Source organism: Dreissena polymorpha, chromosome 9 (assembly GCF_020536995.1).
Source record: "Dreissena polymorpha isolate Duluth1 chromosome 9, UMN_Dpol_1.0, whole genome shotgun sequence".
NCBI classification, from domain to species: domain Eukaryota; kingdom Metazoa; phylum Mollusca; class Bivalvia; order Myida; family Dreissenidae; genus Dreissena; species Dreissena polymorpha.
The window spans coordinates 7,752,048-7,779,799 of record NC_068363.1 but is presented as its reverse complement, the minus strand read 5'-3'; the positions used below and the strand labels follow the sequence as shown (position 1 = coordinate 7,779,799).

General features: G+C 35.0%; 1 protein-coding gene and 1 long non-coding RNA gene across 2 annotated transcripts; both read right to left on the bottom strand.

The window, feature by feature from the left end:
• Positions 1–5,040: 5,040 nt before the first annotated feature.
• LOC127845530 (uncharacterized) lies at positions 5,041–7,770 on the bottom strand. The gene is made up of 3 exons (XR_008033250.1): positions 7,683–7,770; positions 6,922–7,478; positions 5,041–6,502 (listed from the first exon to the last, which is right to left on the bottom strand). It is a non-coding gene; the product is annotated as an uncharacterized LOC127845530 (long non-coding RNA).
• Positions 7,771–17,240: 9,470 nt separating this feature from the next.
• On the bottom strand, positions 17,241–27,517 carry LOC127845523 (DNA ligase 1-like). Its single transcript, XM_052376529.1, has 2 exons — positions 27,460–27,517; positions 17,241–26,722 (listed from the first exon to the last, which is right to left on the bottom strand). The coding sequence occupies exon 2, from the start codon at positions 24,167–24,169 to the stop codon at positions 23,153–23,155; it is 1,017 nt and encodes a 338-aa protein (XP_052232489.1). The 5' UTR covers positions 24,170–26,722; positions 27,460–27,517; the 3' UTR covers positions 17,241–23,152.
• Positions 27,518–27,752: the final 235 nt, after the last annotated feature.

Here is a 27,752-nt window from a genome sequence, read left to right as displayed (position 1 = left end):
GTCATCCAATATGCTCGCTTTTGGAATAATATAGATTTCTGACTTTTCAGTTCTTATGGTGTCTTAACTTAGATATTGTCTTTATAGCTTAGATATGTTAAGTATTTTATATGGACTGTGTAAATGAATATGTGGTAATGCGTTAAATTATCAATGGAAATGTCAACAAAGCTTGAGAATTGTTCTCTGATTCTCGACCTGAACGGATACGTGACTTTACTGACCAAATTGCATTCGAAACGTTATAATGAATTTTTCTTTCAAATATAAAACATGGATTCTGTTTTTCCAAATCTTTTTTAGCAAGTTGTATTTGGTTGTTTTTAAAAAGATTGAAGACTATATCGGACGCGAGAACGTTAATGTATGGATCTTCAGTAGCAATAATTATTTTTGAAGTTAAAAATAAAGCATTTATTTACTAGCACCATACATTTTAAACTGTACATTTCGAGCATTTTGTGTTTTCCGATTAACATTTTGGTGTCCATCTGAATGTCTTTAGATGGAAATTGATGTTTGAATCAAATTTCCCTATGAACATGTCTTAAATTGTATGCGCGGTTCGGATTTAAGCAGCTTACTCTTTCACATGAGTAATTCGGCAACAATTATTGATTGACACATATTGTACTTTGAATCAAAATCGCTATAAGTTCAAACATTTGAAAGCGGTGAAATATACTTTGTTATGTGTTTTTCTCTGCCCAACCATATTCGGATGGCAATGCATCGTAACAAAACAATATGCTTTACTATTTGCGATGGAGTTCAAATCTATTGATTAAAATCAAATAACCATGATGACGTCATTTTTAATGAATGCTCAGGTAAATCGCGTATATAGAGAATACTAGGTTAGCGTTGAATACAGAGAAGTTTATGTTGCGAGGCTTAGAACGCCGGGAGCGCGAGCCTTGGCGAGCTCTTTCGGTGTTCGAGCCGAGCAACATAAACTTCTCTGTATTCAACGCTAATCCTAGTATTCTATTTATCCCATTTGATTTTTTTTCAGCGTGACATTTAATTAACCTTAGCCTAACAATTAGTTTAATTCATATTTAAAAATCGCTTAAAATCTAACGAATGTAACCATGCGTAGTGGTATAAATGTATTTGTTCTGGTACGCAAAATAGTCTTAAAAAATTCACACACAAACTGTAAACTAGCAAAAATATCACCATATGCCTCGATTCAATTTTACGCAGAATGCGAGTTGTAACACGTAACGACCGCGAAAAGAAGATTTTACTTTACTATAATTCATTTTATTTTCGTAAGAAAATGATCAAAATCCAATATGGCGGCGATTGCTCCTGACAAAATCATGTCGATGTCAACATACATTCTACATGTACACTATCGACGAGTAAACAGACAATTGCAGCGACTGACACTTAATTTGACTTAATATGCAGGGCAATACGTTTTTCGACTTCGGACGACGAATTTAAGGACGCGCAGAACGTGTTGTTTTTTTTTATATTATGTTATGGGTATGCCGTGTGTGATTCTGCATACAAACATAATTATGTTTAAACTTGCACAATGTTATTTGTTCTATGATAAATGCCCTTATTGTGTACAAGAAAATAATTTGATATATAAATACACAAAGAATGGAAAACATTCCATTACACAACAGATAAATCAGTAGATAATACCCGTGTACAAAATGGGACGTTCCGAATTCCAGTGTGGTGCTATTTCTACCATATTATACTTTCACAGTTCTATGCTTAACGTGAATTAAATCGGATAGCAAATATTGCAGATAATTAATGAGTTGTGCGATATTTGTATGGCTTTTTGTACATTCTTAAATGTCAAAAGTATATGCATGGATTATAAACAATGCTCATTACACGAAATACGGAAAATGTGATTAATTGACAATTTAAATACCGTATGTCGATAAACAGTACATGCACATGTGAAATAAGTCGCGTTTATAATAAATCGTCATTTTTTGGGGAAAATGACGCAATAAGTGTCAATTTATGACGCCATCAATCAGCTGATTTATTATACGGATGGCAAAAAATTATGTCATATGACTAGATTTAAAGGTTGAAGGTCGTATAATTTTGAAGCTAAAGTTTTCTCGACTTTATTAATTATGAAAAATCATTCAGTGGTAAAGTAAAACGTAGTCCGTGCACGTGCCCTGTGCACGTGACAGGTATATCCCACGGTGTTTAATACAGGCTAGTATATTCCGTAAGGTGTTATACCGTCAATGTCGCGTTGAAATGGGATAAAAAAATATGCCATAATATCGCATAAATTTAACGGGTTACTTACGTTCATGCTTAGAGAAAAATATTGTTAAGAAAAATATAAATATTTATGCTGTTTTGAGTTTAAAAATAATCCGTTTAAAATTATAAGTTTGGCTGCATGTTTTTGGCTCTTTAGTACAGGCATTGGCTATAACAGGTCCAATAATTTTTTAAAATAATTATTTCAAAAAGGTATGTATGATAAGGTCGATATATTAGTACCCATTGTAAAATGACAACTACGAAAAAACGTATCGGTTGTTGGAGAAAAAGTAAACACAATAAACACTCATAACAAAAATGTTAAATAAAAAACTAGACAAGCACGCACGATAATCTCGTTTCATAGGATGTGTTCACATTGTTTGTTTTTATTATTTGTGTACTTGTTCCCAAAACTCATCAGCATTTTATTTAAACAGAAAACAATTATTTTCAACTATTTTCTTATACACTATGTCACCAGGTAAACATTTTAGATTAAACTATATTTCCAAAAGCATGTTTAGTTGTATCAGGGATATGTTCAACGTCGATTGTCGTAATTCTAACGGATTAGGCTTACTATAAAGTTAATTTATTGTTCAAGAATAATAGCAACAACATAGAAAGTTTTGGAGAGATTAACATCGAACGAATAAACACCGACCTTCTGAATCAGACAGGACTGCGAGGTGCTGTAACAATATTTATGCGTAACGGTTTTCTCACTTCGTGCATAATGTCTAACACATGTTAGGTTCAAAAGACAACATAAGAACAAAGCTGATGAGGAGTATTCAAGAGTAATTAAACTCATATGATTAATCTATCTGTCCCCATTTGAACAAACTGCTACCAATTTAGTACGATGCCTAAGAAAGAAGGTTGTTAAGTAAAAACTGTTTTTAAGCTTAAGCATGTTCCCTAATGAGAACACTCTGTAGTTTTCCAGATTGGTTGAACCTGATACCTTCTAAATAGCGCCGTATATACGGTATCCTTATATGAAGATCCTTCACACTATTTAAATGCGCTAAGGCCAAAGTTGGTTAATTACAATGAAGAAAATTGAAACTTGTTTAATGCTTATTATTGATATAGACTGTTATATCGTACGAGTGGCTGTCTTTTTAATAGACGTTTGGTAAATAAGTGTACGCTGCTATTCCGATGTTAGTTAGTTTCAATAATGTAACTATGTACAACAATTTACAAAAATAGTTATGAAACATACTCCGAAGCCCAGCCTATGTTTTTTGTACATAATTGAAAATGTTATTTTACTTTTCAGCATATAAATAGCAGAATATAGAAACAAAATTACGAATGATACGGGTGTATATCTAAATATATACATATATACATATAAAGCCCGATTTAAAGTATACTTTTAAAGGGTAATGATCTCTGAGAGACTAATGTTGTTTATATCTTGACTCTTTATGATGCAAGTATTAGTAAGTGTATTTTCAATTAAAATGTACTTGAATTATGTATAAATTGAATATAAATTATCAAGCAATAAAATATTGTTTAATTGCATGTCGTAAAACTAACGGTACCCCACCGACTTCTATAATAACATGCCTGAAACGTTGTTCATACCTGAATTCAGTCAAAAATATTAAAGTTTAAACTTTAAACTTTTCCGGGACATGTATAAAATGTAGCGATATTTATAGACATATGCATTTTTGGTACGTTTTTTTTGTTGTTTCGAAACGTTAATTGCAAATGTTCGAAAGCCTATCCGAAATACACTTGATCTATTAACGTCAAATTAAACATTACTACTTCCGTTACTAGATACAAGCCACGTGTTTTCAGTGTAAGCGTTCTAAACATAGATGGTGACGTCACTGCGTTATTGTTATTAAGACCGGTGTAACGCGTAGTTGTTGATACGCCTTTATTCATTTATAACATTAATATAATAAAAAATACAACAATACAGTATCGTTAGATCGTCAACTCAAATCAATTTACAAAACATACAACCAATCACAATAAAACAAATACAACAAAACAGTACCGGTAGATCGGCAACTTAAAATCCTGACAGTCGTATGTTCTGTTGACTGTGTACTTCTCCATGTCGATATTATTTGTTGTGCATTGACATTGTATAATGTTTATGCAATAAATTTTGGACTGGACTGGAACTTAAAATCCGGACAGTCACATATTAGTTACACACTTGTGCCATAGAGACGTAGTAGATTAAAGTCAATTCATAACCACATTAAACAATGCCGCCTTTTCGGTTTGACCGCGAACGGGACCCCAGTTAATTGGTCGATTTTGACACGTAGCGTAGTCTGCCTATTCGGGTAGGCATTGTCATGGAGACGCTGCAGCTTTACACAGATTCGAGATGCAGTTAAGCCTAAGATAAGGTACATGTATATATGGATTTTGTAAACTCCGGGACATTTGACAGATTTCCGGGACAGCGGGACAAGTTCTTCATTTCCGGGACTGTCCCGGACAATCCGGAACGTATGGCATGTATGTCGGTAATGTAAGAAAAGGTCATTTGAAGGCACATTGTTGGACGCCATTTTGGATTTTCAAGTTGATTAAACAAACGATTAGTGCCAACATGTTATTGTTGTGATATAACGTGAATGTAGGCAACACTTTCCACAATAAAATACTGTAAATTGTTTAAATGATTTACAAAAAAAGCCTCTTTAGATGAATGGCCGCCATTTTGGGCGCCATTTTGGACGCCATATTAGTTATTTTAATATGAAAACAAACAATTTGTAAAAGTATGCTATTATATCCTTATTTCAAAAGATTTAGACACAAACAGAATTAGACTTTAACAGACAAACATAATAAGTGCTCAAAGTATCAAAATAGACGCCATCTTGAACGCCATCTTCGATTTTGAGGTTTCCCGGATGGGAATTTTCGGGAACTTTGTGATTTCAACATCTTCAAGCTATAACCTTTCAGAAAATATAAGTTTCAAATCTGTTCCAATTTTGTCCTGGTATACCCTTCCACAACCTCTTCTATTATTATAACGCCTAAAATATACATTAGGAGCATGTCAACATAAAGAACTATATATCCATAGTGTCTTGTGTTGTGATGTAATATCGCAACATGATCCTCCTAACAGTTTATTGTAGTTACATAACTTATTCAAACACTTTCTGACAATTATCATGTATAACTACTTTATTTGATAAACAATGCTTCTTTTTTGTATCGAGAAATTAAAAGCACATTCGTTCTACTTAAAACTATATTAAAACACTAATATGCTAAACATATTATTGTCATGCTGTTATTACGTTAAATTAATTTCATTTATCGATAAGAAACTCACGTTAGAACTTTTAACGTACCAAATTAAACACACTTGATAATGTGTTCACATAATATGGTTATAAAAGTAACAAAGAGGCACGTTCCGAAAACAAGAAATGTTGAAATACAATTTCTTGCAATGTTCATTTTGTCATAGAACTGCCATATAACTGCGAATGAAGTATCATTTGCTTATTCAAACATGAATACGCTACATCGAAAATTTTAAACATCAATTTAATGTTATTCTATTAAATGCACTTAAAACAATATCAATAACTTTACACAACTTATACTAAAAACAATATCAATAGCTTTACACAACGTATACATCCCATACGTCTCAAAATCGCTGACAAAATGTCGATTCATACAAAACTTTATCGGTAATTATGAAAATAATGATACACACATGTTTTGTTATCTAGTTATTTGCTCTCATGCATACACATTACAATACCAAGTAATGGTCAAAGGTAGAAGATATGACATATAATTATCCTGCACACACCTTTTTAACCTTAAGCCCACTGCGCCATCGTTATCTCAATAGTATCGAACTGCCTTATACCATATTAAATTAATTTGTAACAAATAAGCTTTGTGAACAAGCGTTTTGTCATAACTATTCTATATTTTCCAATGAATGTACATTTAATACATTCGATATCGTCGAATCAGCTGGCGCCACCTTATTTGTATTAAAGCTCCGGGACTGACTAGTTTGTCCGAACGTGACCTGTGCTTCTACTTTCTTGAAACATCTAAACCAGTTCCTTACAATATCTTGAAAAATCTCGCTAAAGGCGAGATACAAGATCGGGTTCGTGACGGAGCTTAACAAATTCATAGTTCTGCTGGCGACATGTGGCCATTCAACGTAGTACGCCGTATCATCCAGTCCAGTTATTTCCTGGAAACAACAAGGGTACGATTTATGTAGTGCAAGCATACAAAATGTCGTATACTTCTTTTCGAACATATTGAAATTAACTGTACTTAAATTTTAGCCAAAATGTACTTCATAAACATCCGTCATCATGATAAATTTTAGTTCGATTGATTTAAATACAATAGAATGTATTCCAATGACTCTTTACTTCAAATCGATCAGACTTATCACAATTACATTAGTATCATCCAGTCCAGTTATTTCCTGATTTAAATACAATAGAATGTATTCCAATGACTCTTTACTTCAAATCGATCAGACTTATCACAATTACATTAGTATTTTATACATTTAATTCAAACATGATACATCTTAGCTATAACTGACTTCAAGAGGAAATTGTGAGGTGTATAAGAACGTACATGTATGTAAGAACTTACGTTTATTGCGAATATGACGAAATATGGTGTCCACATAATTAGGAATGTAATTGTCAAGGCAATAAGCATTTTAATCATTTTTATCATCCTTGGTGACAGCGTTTGGTTCCTCTGAGACGGAGCATTTGAACCCGATGCTGTTGTTGAAAATGTATTCATTTGGGCTCTGATTTTTGACGCATGTCTATGAACGTAAACGCCTAGTCCTGCGTAGCAACCAATGACAAGTCCAAATGGAATGATGTACGCAATACATACAACAATAGCGGCGTAAATGGTTTCAAAATGTTCCACTATTCCTTCTGATCCACACGATATATAGGTTTCATTATTCGCCTCGTGGTCAAGGTAAAGGCTGTATTCGTAAATCTGCGGCGATGATACGATGAATGACAATACCCATACACACAATACAGCGTAAATGGCAGTCCTGCGGCTGATGACTATTCTCTTTACCACTGCTCTATATCTGTCGATTGCCATGGTTACAATGGTGTAAATCGCAGACAAAACAATCAGTAATGGAACCACCATGATGATCTTACATAGTGCATCATCTAAACGAATGAAAACAACTTTTAGATTGTTACAACAATGAATACCACTCTAGAATTGCGTTAATATACATATATATATGAACTCATCTAACATTAATCTTTAGCTACGCACGTTGAGGTTACATGATTTTTAATATGTGTAGACTGTCTACATTTCTGCATTTATTCAGTTGAGAATAACAATTTGTTGTATACATCACTTACCTCCATAGAAGTTTTTGTCTAAGCGCAAACTTTTTCTTATTTGCACGGGATGCACGAGCCCAGCGTGGATGATGTCGCTAATGGCGAGGTTCGTTATGAAAACATCAACGGAGGACCGGAATTTGTTGTGGCGGATGACGACGTAGATGACAAGCAGGTTGAGTAACACCGCTTAAAGAAAATATTAACATCATACTTATTTACGCACTATAATTCTGTTAATCCAACAACATAAGCGTAGCGTTTTAAGCTGATTACAAACCATAGTATGCAGCTATGCAATAATGTTTACAACGTTGCCTCAAAGACTGAAATGAACCAGTACGGCAAACGAACGTTTTAGCAGCACATGTACAAATTAAAAAAAAACATACACCGAAGCGTTAATAATATTGTTTGGACGGTGCTTTGTTTCATATTTTGTTGTTTCTGTTTTGATTGGCAGAATACAAATTAAATCCATGCCGTTTGAAAAAAAAACACAGACGGGAAAAAAGGGGTGAACAAAAGTTGTTTAAACAGAGCATGCTTCCGGATTTACTGCAATGTCCGAAATGTACATTTAATAAGAATAGCCGATACATAGTTTGCGACCGAACGGGAAAAAGTAATATCGTTATGAATATTTATTGCAAGAAATATACTATAGAATTTATTTTTTTTTGATGTTCGGTGGTTTAGCTCTGTAATGCAAAATCTATTAATATTTTTAAAGATCAACTAGATGTTGTTGTTATTTGGTTTTTTGTTCGGTTGTTTTAATGCTGTCGCAACAAAAAATTACAATTCTTTCTGCATTACATCCGTTAACGTAAACAAGCTTTTTTTAAATATTATTTTTTGATTTTATAAAGAATAAATTGTATTTATGTTTAAATTCAGCCTAATATTTTGAAAATATAATTCAATACATGTTTTACATTAGTGGCCAACATAACGCCTGCAATAACCCGTAATGATTTGATAATTAATTTATCCGATGCGCATGTTGTTTATTTCACTACCAGCGGTGATCATAGTTTTGAAAACCTCGTCAATACCTACAACATGTCCGTTAGGCATACAGTCCTTCAAATTAAACGAGATGAACAATGTAAGAAAAGCAGGTTTTTGTTCCAATTTGTCTGATATGAACTGAAGACAAGTGAGTATAAGCTCACATGATTCGAAATATATTTATATTTGTATGTTCCAAGTTCTATTCAATTAAATGTGTATGTCCGTTTTTGCTGATGTGACATGCATAGTACTTACTTGATAAAATTGCCATCATTTAACAAGCAAGATCCGGGCTTTAACGTCTATGGTTACTATCAAATTTAAACATTTCAAAAAATATTTTGATTAAGTTTGTCGTGTCCTATATTTAACTTATATATGCCATGTATGGTATTTTTATAACAGCTACATTAGTATAATGATCCGAAACTTTGTTTGTTGGACGTTTTTACCATGACAAACGTTGTGTATGTGCTATTACAGTGGTCAGTTAGTCGAACTCGAAGTGGATTCCAAAACGTACACTTCATATCTAGAGTTTCGCTTATTAACGTTTGACGGGTCCGGCTCACTAACCCGACCATCAAGGTTTTTTTCAAGACTTTGCATCTGTTACGTTCTATGTTTGTCTGTCTTATACAAACATTTGTGCAATTTTCAATTTTCTCTTACTTTTTATTAATAATTTTGAAAAAGATATGCATAGAATAAAAACTCCGCGTATTTTGTTTTCTGTTAATCAAAATAAGTTGTTCGCGTTACAAAAATATGTTTAAATAATAGCAAATGTCCGGTTTTGATTAAATACAAAAATGTACCTATAATTAAAATTAATATATCGCCAATTGTGACAGAAATGTACGAACAGTAACATGCAATCAACTTATTTGTACTACACTTCTGATTTGTTTTAAGCTAAATATGTGTTTGGTTTATCCTTTTAGATGGTGTCAACATTATATGCTTTGATTTGATCTTTCCTAATTTTGTCATAAAATATGGTTGTGATTGCGTTGTTTTTATTGTCAGAATGATGTCGCTACGGTATATGCGATTTCTTTTTCATTTCGAAACATACAATCGCAATGCTCACTTTTCTGCTAAAAAGTCGACGATTCAACTACACAAATAAATACAAGTTTAACAAATAATTAACGAGAAATGTTAAATATACCTTCATGTTATTAATACATAAAAAGTTAACTTATATGCATTTCCGTCCGGCAATGATAGAACATTTATAATATGTTTCATCAAACCATAAAACAAAAACTTACCAATTACACAAATTATTGACATAATCACCACAAACTCCGGACTCCTCGCAGATTCAAAATCCTCTACTCCTGTCATATCTTATTATTATTTTCCAAAGATTCCACTATCTAAAACAAATGTGTAAATACTTATAAACAAATTACTCGAAATAATTACATAAAGAAACTCATTACAATTTAATGTTTTTGTAGTTTTTAGTACCTTCCAGTACTGAATTTATTCACATCGTGTCATTGTTGAGAATTTGCTCTTGCCAGTAAAGTACTTATGTCTCCAACCGCGGTACTTTCAGTATCTTTGACTGAAACAAATCATGATAGCATTTCAGTGCCAGAGGGAATGAATACTATGAAGCATTTCTATTGGTTGCGATGTATTCAATCAGTGACATGCGATGGAGGCGACTTATAAAACCAGCCATATCGATGAACCTTAGAGACTTTACATCAAAACATGTATATTTCATAATCACCACCTCATGTTATTTTTTTGCTGTTGGTTTATCTCCGACTATTCGATGTCTTAACATAGTAAAGGAATTTACGATTTCCACAAATACCAAATAGTTAATTACATTTACTGTGATTTCGGGCATAAACACTTATCAACAGGCAATAGATACACTATTGCACACGCGTATTTTTTATTTTTAATAACGAAAACGGTTGAATCCTTTATTCGATGTGTTCTGTCTTCTATTGAGTGTAAACTACTGTTAGTTGATATCAAATTGATGTTTACAGGTATAATTGTCGGAAGCATACATCGTCAATACCGAACATTAAAAGCGGGTATTGACATGTTGTTTTGTCTTGCAAAATATACTTTTTTTGAGATATTTTACGTAACTCTTTTATTTCAAGTTCTTTGATGTGATATTTGCAAACAACAGTTTCAGTGGATGGTGTAAATGGACCAAAACTGTTTGTCAAAGTAATGTATGTCCTTCATATAGCCAACATTTGTGGCATCGATCTCGAGGTTACAGAAATACCGAAACGACATCTCGTCTGAAAATAGTCAGGCGTCCAAATTCGTATCACGTTCCGGAGGGGATTATCACGTGACTTCTCCCGCTGGTCTTGTTTCATAAGACTTCATAAGATAGTTACTTTGCCCTGACTCGGAGAAACAATCAATACTTATGGATCTATGACTGAAAGTGAAAATGGTCAATACATTTGATCTACATTGTCCGCACGAAAAAAAACACAGCAACACATACACTTTTTAATAACCTTAAGGTTTCAACTCTAATAAACGACGAATATTGCGTACCATCGTTATCAAACGAGTCATATAAAGCGATAACAATGTTCCTCAAGGGAACAACCACCAACTAGTCAACTTCGTCAATGGCAATTGCTGGCTTTTAGCAGTTCGCATGTTGATTGCTTGTTTTCACTGAGCGTTAATGTAGATGATTGTTTACGATTTTACGAGTGAACATTTGAAAGGAATCCTGATTACGCAAGTTAATTGCGCTTATACAAGACAACAACTTTGCGACTTCGTTGTCTCTGAACCACAGTAAGAATTTGTTATGGTGAAAATGTTCTAATATAACAAATAAACTTAAGTCAAATCATCACCGGAAAATGATTGATTGTTATTCAAGGGCTTGATTGCATTTGCTTTAATCGACTACAGTTCCACGTGGTTTGAATACAAAAGCGGAACCGTGTTGCGTAACATTTATCTTGTCAGTGGTTCGCGCCCAGTTGAGTGTTTCTTTTTTTTCTTTCTATAATTTTTTTCATGTTTTTTAATGGAGCTTTTTAGATCCAATGTTTACATTTATCAAGATAAAGCATTTAATGACAAACTTAAAAACATGCCAAAATCTGTGAAAAGGCCCCATTAAGTACACACATGCATGTAATGTTCTCAATAAGCATAACACAACGAATTTGTTAAGGTCGTAACGTATTGGTTATAAACTGATGTAACTAATATTGTACATCAAATAACATGGCCTAATGGATAAGGCGTCTTACTTGCAAATGCCTACAGTGTAGAAAATAAATACCTTTTCCAATGGGTTTTACCTTCATTAAAAGAAATTTATTTTCTTTATTGAATTACTTTTTGAGACGGATCATTTTGAGTACAATATTAGTACAAGATTGTAGTTCTTTAATCTGAAGATCAAACGAAATTTGTAATTGAAAATTTAAATCGTGTTCATGTCATAATTGTGTGGTTATGAACAGGTGCTTCATATTGTACGTGTCAGGCCCAAAGAATAAGGCGCCTGACAATGGATCAAGAAATTGCATGTTCAGGTCATGCCGGGATCGATGTTGACTATAGTGCTTTTATAGATCTTTTTGACGAAAGTACAAATTCAACAATGACAAGTGTAGATTCATTTGAAAAATGGATGGTTTATTTAGTGAGAAACATTCAGGTAAACAGTATTGAACTTCAATATATATTTGTATTGAACATTTTAAATGGCAATTACTTTGTTCCATGACCTCACGGATAACCTTTAGCTATATATAGAGAGAGGGATTGCAGGGTTCGAGGCATGCGGCTATCGTATTCTGGCAATATTTTTGCGTTGACTCCAGCATATGTAATAATATCCAAAAATACATTCAGATATGATCATGAACTATCTTCAAACGTTAATTTAACGCACACGTGTATGAAGTGATCGAAATAAACATACAACAAAACGAAAGCCAGCGCAATTATTTTAGGCCGTTAAGGTGTGGTGATCGACAGGTCTATATCGTATGGAAGTACAGGGGTTACTTTGTTTTTCGGTAACGCGTCTGACTTGGATCAAAGGATGACCGGTTTATAATCGTTCGGGATCAGACAACATCACTTATGGAAAAACTTCTTTTTTCAACAAGTGATGGCTCCACTTTAAATTACTATCTGTTGTTTTGCGTATGTGAAATTAGCTAAATCACGTGGTACACGTGTTTAACTTTAAAAATTAAAATTATGCCGCTGACATTTGTTTAACGATGTCAAAACGTTTGCGTCTAATTTGAGTATGCGGTATATTTGTCAATTAATATTTCTTTGTCAATGTACATTATTTAAGTTTAGGCATTGTCAATGATAAACTTATATTTTACATGCTTACAAAAAGAAAATCTGCGAGCAGGAGTAGAACCTGCGACTGACGATCCCATTGGATTCAAAGTCTTTCGTTTTTACCAATCTGCCATCGAAACCTCTGTTATTGCACATAAAGCAAATATTATCCTAATATCTAGTATAAAACATGTTTTTTAATAATCGAAACTGTGCAAACTTAACTCCTAACAATGCTTGTAATTCGGGACTGAGGCAACAGGGGTGTTCTGCTAATCCATCTAAGTAACGAATACAACTTCAAGCTAAATACGCTGGGTTAACTAATATCATTCAAACTAGAGTGGTGGTCTCAAATCTGTTGTCAATATGCGATTATTAATTTGACACAAGTTCATATAACAGAAACAAGTTTGTTGTTTTACGACTAAGGTCTTTTTCGCATAAATTTACATATTTGACTAAATTTGTAAAATAATCCAGGAAAGAAATCGGCCTGAACATGCATAGCTGGTACACACCCACTACCGAAACGGTTTAAACTATTTGTGCAAAGCTGTAACGCAAGCTTTAATAAGCCTACCCTCGATAGTTTTCTTAAACCACTGAGTTCATTTGTGTAGTTTGCGATTTCTACCAAAATGTTTGGGTTACGCTAATATAGACCTGCGTCTGTATTAGTTTTAAACGGATTAGAACCGACACTGAAAATTAATTAAGACTTGACCTGACTAACTTGTAATAACAAGAACCACAATATGTATGGAAGTAATAGTAATAGTAGAAGTAAATGTTTTTCTATTTAACAAAGTTTGTGTCTGTGTTTATTTATAATAAGTATAAAAATAAAAGGTGGTAAATACTACGTGTGTTGAACAACAGATGAAATCATTACAGCCATATACCAGTCGGAATTCGTTAGTGGTACTGCTGTGGGATTTTTTAAATGAAGAGCAATAACTGCAAGATTTAAATCCAACTTTCCGTTGTTGTTTGATTACTGGAGGAGTTCAATTCGCCTTGGAGTGTGTTGTTTTATTTAGTCCATTTATGTAACAAAGAGGTGATTTTACGCAGCAAGCAGCATGCACCCGGGCTGTCTTTTCGGCGTGGCTGTCATTTTCATCCAATGTTTTGTTGTGGCTGCTTTCGACCAATGTAAGTATTGCGGTTACCCATGTGATAATAATTACATATGGACTATCATATGAACTATTATTCATATTCTTTTAATATACATGAAACCATTTATTGATCACCCATTAAGCAAACATTAACATTCACATTATTATTTCATAACTACGTTTCTTCTTAAAGCTTTCAACGATTTCACGCGCATCTTATAGTTAGCAAAAAATTAATTACATCCGCGTACATGTTCGTCTTGCAGATCCATTTATTCGTATTTAATACCATTTTATGTTAGGAACGTTTGGAAAAAACGGAAACAGTTTGACATATCATGAAAGCTGTCGATAGCGCCATGGTATTCCGTACAGTCTTCTCCTTGTGTTTTATCCACCATGAGCGAATCCTGCATGATGAAGAATGATAGTAGAAAGCTCAATGAGAACGAATATAGGGGGATTTGTGTTCCGTTCAGGGCTATGTAAACAAGCCCGGTAGTAGCCTTTGCGCAAGATCCCAAGTCATTAGCGACGGGTTCCAGTGTATTCCTTAGAGATGTCTAATGTCAATGTACACACTGCACGATCGGCTTGGATGGATAAAACATCAAGTTTCTTGGCATAAAGGGGTTCGAAGTTACAGAGTGAGAATCGATTTGTTCGAGTACGTGTCGATGTTTGCTGAAGCGAACCGAATAGCGTCTTAAGAAGCCTTAGGGTTTCGAGCTTATAAAAATAGGTTTAAATTTACGTCGAAATACGATAAATACATATTTTCAAGCCACACGTGCTAAATTGGTTTAAGAACACTGACACATTAATTTAAACATTAATTATACCACTGACCGATAACACAAATAAACTCTACCCACTGTTTGTGAAATAGGTGAAAGCGGGTTTATTAAATTGAGGCTAAACAAACTCAGTAGCACAATATATTCTTATCTCATTTCTAAACCTGTTATATTGCCACCGGGATATAATCATCCAAGATAAATAGCCGATTGATAATAATCAAAGTTCACGTCCCCTCCCTGACACCCAACCGAAAACCTTGGACCCGCCAATGAGAACTATTGCTGTTGGGCTGTCGGCTCACGAACAAATGGAGGTTTTAACCATTAAGTCGTATACTATTGATTTGGTGTTTATGTGTAGTGAAATTTAATATTGTATTACCCCAGTCGCAATCGCATTGAAGTTGTATTGTTTTAATTTCGAAAGGAAATGCTATACTACTTATATACAAAACACTAATTGTCTCAAAGATTATCTATATTATAGATCTTTGTCTCAGCGGTTAGTTAACCGTTTCACGTATCAATGTAACTAGCTGGGAAGATTAGGTGCTCGTCAATAAATTTCAAAAACGGAATTAAATAATCGTACATTATCCGTATTTAAGTTAATGTTGTTACGATTTATTGCACAGTTTAAAAAATTATAAATGAACATTCATTTAAATTGTTATTGAGAATTAAAACTATATTACATGTATGTATCGAGAATTGTTATTGCATCTTAATTGGCAACTACATGTCTCTCATGCTTGGCGAGTTACAAAAATAAATAATTATATTGTTAAGTAAACCCCCGGGCTTTTGATAGTTCGTACACGGAATGTTTGCTTTTGATGAAGAGTCCATCAACCTGTAGTGAAATAAGTACACGATGTTTTTTAAAAGGAAAAATAACCTCTCTAATTATGGCTATTTTCAGAATATCTAACGATTTTGATTCAGCGTGAAGAGTTCTTCCAAAAATATTTTTCAATAAGGGCATCTGGTTTTAAGACATCGTGTATGCTTTTATTTTCAATGTCAATTCCTGCTAAACCAAAGTAAAATGCACAAGAATCAAATGGGCCTTGCTCTGTGAAAAAGGGTTTAATGTTTGTGCGTAAAGCGTCCCAGACTAGCCTTTGCAGTCCGCACAAATCAAGTTTAGGCGTAAAGTGTCGTCCCTGATTAGCCGGTGCGGACTGCACAGACTAACCTAGGACAACACTTTACGCACATACATTAAACCCCCTTTTCACAGAACACGACCCAAATATAATCGTATTCGGGATAACCCACAATGAAAATGAATATCATTTGTTACCAAATAAGACTGAAATGGTGTCCGCCTAGCGACTGGGAGGTCACGGGTTCGATACGCATCGTGGAAGCGTTCTGTGGATCTCTCCCCAAAACACCAAGTACTGATTATATGCCAAGGAAACGGACTCGATATAGTTTCAAATAAGTAGTACCTAAGTATTTAAAATGCAATCGAGCTAAAATAAAAGGAAAATAACTACGTTTATGTTAATCATTTTGTGTTTAACATCTTAGTAAAATATACACATTTTCGCCCTTTTAAACTCACAAATCAATCAAGTTTCGTGTTCGTTTGGTTTTTAACGTTTGCAAGAATTTGCTAATTGTCGAAGCAACACAAAATATGTTAACAATTATTTCTTTGGAAGCTGATAACTAATACAATTTTCCAACATTTCTTTAGAAGGGATTAGTTTTCTCATTTCCAGGATTATATATCAGGAAAACACGTATTTTTACTCAATGAATCCACGTTACTTTGAAGAAGTTAGCGATTTTTATTTATAAGAAAATACAGATATAACATACAATAATAGATATTAAAAGGGGCCTTTTCACGTTTTGGTATATTGACAAAATAAAAAAAATGGTTGTAAATTTGCAAATTTTCGTTGTATGTATGATATTTATGGGGAAATAGTAATACTGAACATTTACCATGATCTAAAATATCCATTATATGCATCTTTTGACGATTAAAAAAGCTGCAAATTATAAAGCTTTGCAACGCGAATTTGGAGAGTTCTGTTGTTGTCGTTTTATTTTGATACACTACGAGGATTGCTATATAAAGTATAAAATTCATCATTCAATGTATGATCACGGATTGCCGAGTGGGCTAAGTGTTGGACATTTACTACAGGGGTCAGTGGTTCGAGCCCAGTTGATTGTTTCTTATTTTATTTTATTTTATTCTATTTTTACTGGACTTTTTAGATCCAATGTTTACATTTATCACTAAAGTATTTAATGACAAACTTCAATATGTGCCAAAATCTGTTACACTGCTTTCATATGTCACCGTATGGGTTTTTAGGTATTTATTGGCGGTGGGTTGCAGCCAATTCCCCAAACGTGATAACCAGGGTGGTTATAAAAATTTTTTATTAGCGTTCACTGTCAAATAGCTGATCACAGAATCCTCATAAATATTATGGTTAACAATCATTACAATACAATAAATGATTTACCAACAAATATGTTTTACCAACAGATATGGTTTACCAACATTTATGTTTTCCCAACAGATATGTTTTACTAACAGATATGGTGAGCAAAGTAAACATTACAACATAAAAATAGCAATACAATATTATATTTAATAAACAATATAATACAATATATTAGACAAAACACGCACATACATAAGCAAAATGAAATACAAAATATTGAACAGTTATTTGTGAAAAGTAATCTTATAAATAACGATAAAGATATATACCTGTAACGAACCAAATATATTTTAAAGATATATTTATTAGCGTTCACTGTCAAATAGCTGATCATAGAATGATCTAAAATGCGCCTTAAGTCACCTCCATGTCGCAACAACACATTTCATTGGTTAAAACATTTAAATATCATCTATTTGATAGGTTAACTATAAAAGCAACTCAGAACTGGTGTATGTGATAATGCACGAGTAATTTGTGAGCATTAGTTAAAGTGAACATGGGGATTCGTACTAATTTCTAATTGTAATCGTGTAAAATAACTAAAGGTAACTGCTACAGTTCTAGTAATACGATAACTATACTCAATTAAGAATGCCGTTACCTTAACAAAGAATCGTAAAAATAAATGATACATATCTACACGAAATTCTACGATACATTATACAAATGTATGTCCGGTGACACATTTCCCTCCTCCGATAAATGTCGTCCTCGACATTTCATACAAAATATGTTAACAATTTCAAAGCAATGTAATAGCATATGATTTAATTATAAAGTGATCCCTCCGTTATATACACCACTTAACGTTTAACTTCATTATATACTTGTATTTAATATTAATGGAGTCACGTTTATAAACAAAACATTTCAATGAAATGTCAAAATAGGTGTACACTATATGTACCATAAATAAGAAAATCCACAGAACATAAATGTTAATAATTCTTAAAACAGTTGCTATATATACTGTATAAAGTCACAAGGCAGAAACAATGTCTATGTTACAAAAGCACCGGAAACCTGCCATGCTGGCGGTTTTCGTGTACGTTCAGATCGTCTCGGCAGTATACCAATTTCGCCAGGCGCACGCCTGTGCGGTGGTTTATATATGCCCGATTTCTGAGATTCAGATGATATACTGCTATTCGTGTCAGATTCTGAAGAGATGTCAATTGTTATAGGTAGGTTTTTCAATGGCAGTAGATTGTTTCGGTGTAGCGTTTTGATTATTCCGGACTTGTCTTCTTTTTGCACCTTAAAAAACATGTATAAGGGGGTCCGGTTGATCAACTATGCGATACACATGTTCGCTCCAAATATCTGAAAGCTTATGTTTCCCCTTCAATCCCAAATTTTAATGAGGATTTTGTCTCCTACAACAATTTTTATCTTCCGCACTTTACGGTTGTAGTAATATGTGGCTTTGTCGCCACCGCGTAAAGCTATTTTGTTAGCAATTTTATATGATTCTTGCAGATTTGTTTCAATCTGACGCATGTAGTCTGTTGGACAAGAGCCACTTACAGATTGCCCCTGCAGACCTAATACTGCATCTAAGGCTAGACGTGGCGTTCTGCCAAACATGAGCCTATACGGGGGATAGCTCGTGAATTCGTGCGCTGTACAGTTATATGCATGTACTAAGGAAATAATGGCTAATTTCCAGTCACTCTTCCTTTCATTGGGGAGCGTTCCAAGCATTTAAATCAGGATTTGATTAAAACGCTCACATTGACCGTTACCCTGCGGGTGGTAAGGTGTTGTGTGTGTTCGCCGGATGCCTGCAATTTTACAGAGTCGTTGTATAACCTTTGACAGGAAATTTTGGCCACGATCACTGTGTAACTTTTCTGGGAACCCATAATGTACAAAATAGTTATAGAAAAGTGCATGTGCCGTGGTTCGGGCGGTTTGGTTTTTCGTCGGTATTGCCTGTGCGTATCGAGAAAAATGGTCGGTTATAACCAGTAAGTTTTCAAATCCTCCCTTAGACATTCCTAGGGAAAGATAATCAATGCACACTAATTCCATTGGGGAAGACGAGCAAATGTTAACTAAACCTGTTGCTCGTTGTGGTATAGTTTTACGCCGGATGCAACGATTACATCCCTTCACCCACAGTGTGACATCTTTGACCATTCCTGGCCAATAAAATCGATCTCGAAAGAGACTCAATGTTCGGTCACGACCTTGATGACCAAGGTCATCATGTAAGGCCTTGAAAATTGTAAATTGCGCTGTCTTAGGTAGCACCAGTTGATTCTTAGCTTCACCATTAACTAAACATGAATGATATAAAATACCATCCTGAAGTTTTAGTTTAGTGAATATTTTGGCGAATTTCTGAACCTCAGAGTCAAGAGATCGTTTCTGAGTTGGACCAGGTATTTTCCTAAAGCAACAAACTGCCGTACTTTTGATAAAACAAGGTCCGATTCTTGACCGTTTACCCAGTCTTAGGTTTTAATGACTGCAGTTGGGTAATTATCATTTGTGTTATCATGTTGTACGAGTTCTGGCTGAGAGTATGTATGTATTGTTAAAACAGCCTGAACAACATCCTGCTTTACAGAATGCGGCTCCGGTTGGGTTTCAGTATTAACCGTCAAACCGGCCTGAAACACATCTGGTTCTACAGACTGATGTTCTGTTTTGGTATCAGTGCTGCCTGCTAAGACATTCTGCTCAACGTCCTGTCGTGCAGAACATTGTTCAGTGGTCTCAGTATGTTTATGTGTATTAAGTCGTGATAGGGCGTCGGCTTCGACATTCAACTTGCCAGACTTGTAATGGATCTTAAAGTTGTAGTTTGCAAGCGCAGCTACCCACCTATGTCCACAAGCGTCAAGTTTCGCAGTTGTAAAGACATAGGTAAGTGGGTTGTTGTCTGTGAGGTCCTCGAACGGAACACCATACAAGTAATCATGGAATATCTCAGTAACCGCCCATTTAAGAGCTAAAAATTCCAGTTTACTTGAGTGGTAATTCCGTTCGGATGCCCTCCGACTACGGCTCGTAAAGGCAACTACTCTGTCTACGCCATCCTGGTTTTGGTACAAAACTGCACCTAGACCAGCGGCGGAGGCATCAGTGTGTACCTTGAATGGTTTGGTGTAGTCAGCATAACCTAACACCAATGTCGTGCTCAACTTCTCGATGAGAGTGTCAAATGCACGTTGCTGTGGTTCTCCCGAAAAAAACTTGGAAGTGACCTATTTCTTGGATTTTGATCCAGAACTGCCAATTTGAGGATCGTTTAATGGGCGTGCAACCTGTGCGAAATCTTTTATGAACTTCCTGTAGTACCCAGCAAAACCCAAGAAGCTACGAACTGCTTTTACTTATGTCGGGACAGGCCACTTTTTAATGACTTCGGTTTTGGCGGGGTCAGTTTTGATACCATCTTTGGACACAATGTGGCCAAGATAGCTCACCTCTTCTAACAAAAACTCACATTTAGAAGGTTTAAGCTTTAGCTTATGAGCATCTAATTGTTTAAAAACAGCTTCTAGTCTTTCTTGATGCGTTTCAAAAGTGGAAGAAAATACATTTATGTCGTCTTAATAGATGAGGCACTCCTTAAGGTTCAATTCCCCCATGCAACGTTCCATCAACCTTTGAAAGGTTGCAGGGTCATTGCAGAGGCCGAATGGCATCCGGGTGCACTGATAGAAAACCAAGTTTCCTACTTAAAAAGCCGTTTTCTCCATGTCATTTTCGGCCTTCTCCACCTGCCAGTATCCGGATTTCAGGTTAAGTTTGGTGAAGTACTTAGACCCGGAAAGCAGATGGAGAGTGTCGTCTATTCTGGGTATTGGATAAGCATCTTTGTGCGTTCGTGCATTTAACTTCCTATAGTCGATACAGTAGTGTATCGATCCGTCCTTTTTACGAACAATGACTGCATTGGACGAAAAAGGACTGTGAGAATGTGTGATGACCCCCATCGACAACATTTCATGTAAATGTTCACGAACTTCATCAATAAGGCCAGGGCGGACACGTCGATATGGCTCTTTAAATGGCTCTGGATTGTCTAGTTTTATTTCATGTTTGACAATGTTGGTCTTGACTATATCGAGTGGACCCTGTGAAAAAACGTTTCGCAACTTCCAAAAGAAGTTCTCTAGAGAAACCTTTTGTATCATTTTCCAAATGATCAAGATTTACTCTAATATTTTTAAAAAATTGTTCCATTAAATGATTTTCAGTATGATCTGATGGACTAGGCTTTTCGGTAGTTTGAGAGTGTTCAGGCGTCCATGATCTCAATACTGTGACGTCATGTAAATCACATACAACCGAATGTGAAGGTAAGCAAATTGTTTTTGCAGACATGTTAAAAAGGCGGACAGAAACCCTAACAGTTGTTCCGGGGATGTTTAAATTTACTAACCTAGGGCATATTCCAAGCCTAGTCGATGCCAGCGGGGACTGTTCTGTGACAGCGCTATTACAGTTAGAGGTCTTTCTCATTAAACCTGAAACCGTAACAGTTTCGAAAGGCAGGATACTAACAGATTTTCCGGGTGTTTTTAACGTACCAACGGATTCCTGAGATGATATTGTCAGAAGAGTGGCTTTCCACTCTTCCGACAAATCGGATTTGTCAACATCTGACATGTATCTAATAACATTCGTTCCAATTATGACGGGTACGTCTGAATTAAAGTCAGTATTACATACTACAAGCACAGGAACCGGGAATGATTCATTTGTTTGTTCTGGGACCCTTATACAGGCTTCAATGTTCCCTATATAAGGAATCTCCTTATCATCTGCCCCCTTAACGGAGAGCTGTAGCTCTTCTAGTGTATGTAACACTGGTTTTGGTACTAACTGTTCAAAGAATGCTTGGCTGACCGTTGTGACCATGGCTCCACTGTCAATAAGAGCCATGGTTTGCATACCATTAAATTCAATTTCAGACGCATTCGAGTGTCCGACTAGTCTGTCAAATAATGATGTTGCTCTTTTAGGATCGTTCATTCTGCTGTCACACATTTTATCATTAATGGTGACAGTTTCTAGTTTAAAGGTTATTGGGCATTTACTTCGGGTTGTGCTTTATCTTCATTTCTGTTGCCTTGGTAAAAGCCTCTTCCGCGGTTTCTATTACCCCTCTGGTGTCTTGTGTTTGGTCGCATTTCGCCTCGTTGTGGTCTTGGTTCAATGGCATCATACTGTGGCTGTAAATTCTTGAAATCATCAAGTTTTCGTTCTAGGTCGTCAATACGTTGCATAATTTTCATCATCACTTCTGTCTCGTGTGGCTCCACTGATGTCTGATGCAATATAACAGTTCTATTTCTGCTTTCTCTTTCTAATTTCATTTCATATCCCTCAGCTCTAATTTTATTTCGAAGCTCTTCATATGTCACGTCACTCTCAAAATATACACGTGTTGCATGTCTCAACTCGTCGTTATTGAGCCCTCTCCATAATCTATTCTTCAGTTTCTTATTTCTTTCTGCTTCTTTCATATGTGTTCTCCGTCCTACCTGGAGTAGCATGTCTTCTAACCTTAAACCCCATTCTACTATTGATTCTTCGGTTTTCTGTTCTGCTAATAAAAATCTCGATAGAATTCACTCTTCACTAGCTACATTACCAAAATTTTCTTCCAAACTGTGTATAATGTCACCCATGGATGCATTCGTTGATAAATGCAGCATGCATTTTCTGGCCTGGTCTCGAAGAGCTTTTCGTAAGGATTGCTTGAGTATGGGCTAAGAATATATGTTTGTAATGCTTTCAATTTCCAGCTTGAATTCTTCAAATGATGCTTCATTCTTTGGAACAGGTTCCTTTCCTGAAAATGGTGTTATATGTACTTTATCATTCAATTCCCTCGTGTTGTGACTGGTAATCGTATGCCTATGTATTGTAGTCTGCCCCTCCTCCAAGAATCCAGCTTCCCGTCTGGTCTGTTGTTGTGCAAGCTGCCGAATTCTACTATCAATTTCATCTCTGTCTTTGCAGCGACTGAAGGGTCTGTTTGTTTCATGGAGTTGTTGTTCTCGCTCTTCTAGTCGTTTAGAACGGTCCGCTAGCTTTTTCTTTCGCTCTTCCAGGTCACTCAGTCTGTCGTCTATCTTCTGTTGCAATTTTATCAACTGTTCTTCGTGTCTCTTTACCCTCAGCTCTCTTTTTTTCTCAGTTTCTTCGAAAATCGTTAGCTTTTTCTCCTTCAACTCGAGTTGTAGCAGGGAAATTTTCTTCTCGCTGCTCAGAAGTAGCTTGTTTAGTTCGTCTATCTCTTCTGTTTTGCTATGAAGGTCCCGTTGCAGTCTTGTAACTTCCGTCTTCGGTTCACTTCTGTCATCTCTACGCTTTATTTCGTCCGTGCGGGACTTCACTTTTGGTAGACGCCCTTTTGGAGTTACTGACGTAACCTCCTTCTCTCCAAGGTACTGCTGTTCTTTTCGTAGCTGAGCAAGTTTGTCTTGTAGCTTACTGGTTTCTGCTAAAAGGTCAGACTCATCATCAGTTCTGCTGTCCGATAAAGCGTAGTCTGGTTCAGCATCTATATGTATTGATGACGCTGCTCTTCGGAGTTGTATCAATTCCTCCCGTTTCTGTTGGAATGTATTTATATCTTCTTCTGTCTGTCTCCGCTTTTCTAATTCCTGAATACTGCGAACTAACATATCTTCTTCTGACAAACTCTTTTCTGAATCTGACAAATTCAGTGTCGTTCTCTTTGTAATATCTCGAAGATTGTAGTTTGATCCGCCGTGAGCCATTTTATTCCTGAATACTTACTTATTTGAACTATTCAAACAGTTATTTCAATGTCAAACAAACACATAATAAAGTCTTAGTTCATGTACGCGTACACGGAAGCGCATACAAATATATACAAAGAAAGAGAGAGAATTAGAGAGAGTGATACTAAAACGTAAAACGCATATGCAAGACAAACCGTGTTCAATTTTACAAAATCAATCTTGCATATCAATTACATTCTTAATATAGAAGTGGTGTATACAATTACACGCTTAATAGAATAATGATCATAAAACTGTTGTTAAAATGATATTAATCTTATCGAAGTGACAATATAATTGAAAAATAATCAAATTAATTTGAAATCCGATAGTGTTATCCCTTTAATACCGTTTCATGATAGCTAACTACACCCCATTTAAATTCAATCTGTTTAAATGAGTAATCCCCCTTTTACCGTAAAATCAACGGACAGCGTTTAAGAGAATAAAACCTAATAAACCTTCAGTAATAAGTTTAATTACTTCCCTTACTACGCCAACGCATCAATTTTAAAAACAGAATATTCTATAATATTCCGCTAACCCATCCGTTACACGCTTTTATTTCAAATATAAATTCACATTTCAGTATCACCAATAGTTCAACTGCAATCAACTAATGACCATCAATTATTTTCAAGCAAAATTCAATATAAGCGACAGTGGAGTCTACTACGAGCGGACACAATCCACTATATTCTCAAGATGAAATCACGCACTGTAAAACAACTCTACATACAAGCTTACTATCAGCTACCTTAACTATCCTATGGCAGAAGAAACTGCAATTAAAATTCTGAATCGCTTACTTTTATGACAACGTAGTTTAAGATATATCTATAACGTAAATGTATGCAAGTATATATTTAAATGTATTCAATCACTTACGTCAATGACAACGTAGTTTTCCATATTTTTCTATCTATAACGTTAATATATGCAACTATATATCTACGTGTGTTTCTATAACGTATATAACGTTATCTCCATGTACTGAACATAGATAGCTTTACTGTCCAATTTTAAAAGAAAACTTTTTAAAACAATTAAAAATATTTCAATCCAATGCTTCAATGATAAAGCAGTCAAATGCAGTCAGTTTATCGGATTATCAGCTTGACACGTATCCACAAATTCTATCAATTTGTTTAAGGTGCTTACTGTGAACTAAATCATGTAGCTATAGTATACTACATTGATAAATACTTCAAAGTGTCCTCTAGTCGGAACACATGCAATACTACGTAACACTCAATTAATCGCTCAGTGTCTATCATACCAGTAACGGTGTATGTTGGTAAACAACTAGACATGCAATGCACGAGGAAATTGACTGTGAAGCGTAAACGTGCTAGTGTATTAGAAACCTATATATATAATATATTTGGCTGACTTATATCGATTTATAATGAAGGATCTTTTACATTATAAAATTGGAAAAATCACTAACGCCTGTAAATAATGGCTCTATTAAAAAACAAACAGATATTTTTGTATACTAAACCAAAAATAAATGATTGAGTTGACTAGTAGTATATGAAATAATATATGACATGTATAAGTATGATATCAGAATAAAGTTACAATATAATACAATAGAAAATAGTAGCTCACCAATCTGTGGAACTTGAATTTAAATAAACATCCAAGGAACATCAAAAATGTCACTTTTAAAGTTAAATGATAAGTGTCCAACACGATCCGCGGCGAATCCTCCCTGTCATCGGCAGAATATAAAAGTCTGTCCGTTCGAATGTTTATGCGCTCACTTGAATATGTATGTCCCCGGGGAAGAAAGTAACGCACTCGCGTTATCCTGGAGCGAAGAACGTCCGTCTGTTTCTAGGTAGGACTCCTCCTCCTTGGATACGTCGTGTGTCGGAATGTTGCGCTGGGAGTACGAATACGGTCGGTTGTAGAAGCCCTCTACTGTAACACCATCGGAACCGTGTCTCGACGATAGTCGAAGGTTTGTTACTGGTGTCGGAATGTTGCGCTGAGAGTCGAGTACCGTCGGTTGTAGAAGCCGAGTACTATGACACCATCGGAGCCGTGTGTCGACGATAGTCGAAGGTCTTTACTGGTGACGAAATGTTGCGCTGAGAGTCCGAGTACTGTCGGTAGTATAAGCCGTGTACTATGTCACCATCCAAACCGTGTGTCGACGATAGTCGAAGTTGGTTACTGAGACGCTGTAAAAACGTGTCAGTAGGTCGTGTCCTTTATGGCCACCTCGATGTCCACTATGTCCACGATGTGATTATCGCCTGGTTCGCAGTCGTACTATCTGTAGTCGCTGTCTTACCGGCCTCGCTCAAGCAAAAGACGTGTACTTATCTGTACGTGTTTATAGAACTAAGTCACTTCTTTCAAAAACGTTGGGCGCCATTGTCCGTGTTTATAGTACTTCGTCACTTCTTTCAAAAACGTTGGGCGCCATTGTCACCGTATGGGTTTTCAGGTATTAATTGGCAGTGGGTTGCAGCCAATTCCCCAAACGTGATAACCAGGGTGGTTATAAAAACAACCCTGTAACGAACCAAATATATTTTAAAGATATATTTATTAGCATTCACTGTCAAATAGCTGATCACAGAATCATCATAAATATTATGGTTAACAATCATTACAATACAATAAATGATTTACCAACAAATATGTTTTACCAACAGATATGGTTTACCAACAGATATGGTTTACCAACATATATGTTTTACCAACAGATATGTTTTACTAACAGATATGGTGAGCAAAGTATAACATTACAACATTAAAATAGTAATACAATATTATATTTAATAAGCAATATAATATCATATATTAGACAAAACACGCACACACATAAGCAAAATGAAATACAAAATATTAAACAGTTATTTGTGAAAAGTAATCTTATAAATAACGATAAAGATATATTTATTAGCGTTCACTGTCAAATAGCTGATCACAGAATCATCATAAATATTATGGTTAACAATCATTACAATACAATAAATGATTTACTAACAGATATGTTTTACCAACAGATATGGTTTACCAACATTTATGTTTCACCAACAGATATGTTTTACAAACAGATATGGCGAGCAAAGTAAAACATTACAACATTAAAATAGCAATACAATATTATATTTAATAAACAATATAATATAATATAATATAATATATTAGACAAAACACGCACATACATAAGCAAAATGAAATACAAAATATTGAACAGTTATTTGTGAAAAAGTAATCTTATAAATAACGATAAAGATATTTACCTGTAACGAACCAAATACATTTTAAAGATATATTTATAAGCGTTCACTGTCAAATAGCTGATCACAGAATGATCTAAAATGCGCCTTAAGTCACCTCCATGTCGCAACGACACATTTCATTGGTTAAAACATTTAAATATCAGCTATTTGATAGGTTAACTATAAAAGCAACTCAGAACTGGTGTATGTGATAATGCACGAGTAATTTGTGAGCATTAGTTAACGTGAACATGGGGATTTGTACTAATTTCTAATTGTAATCGTGTAAAATAACTAAAGGTAACTGCTACAGG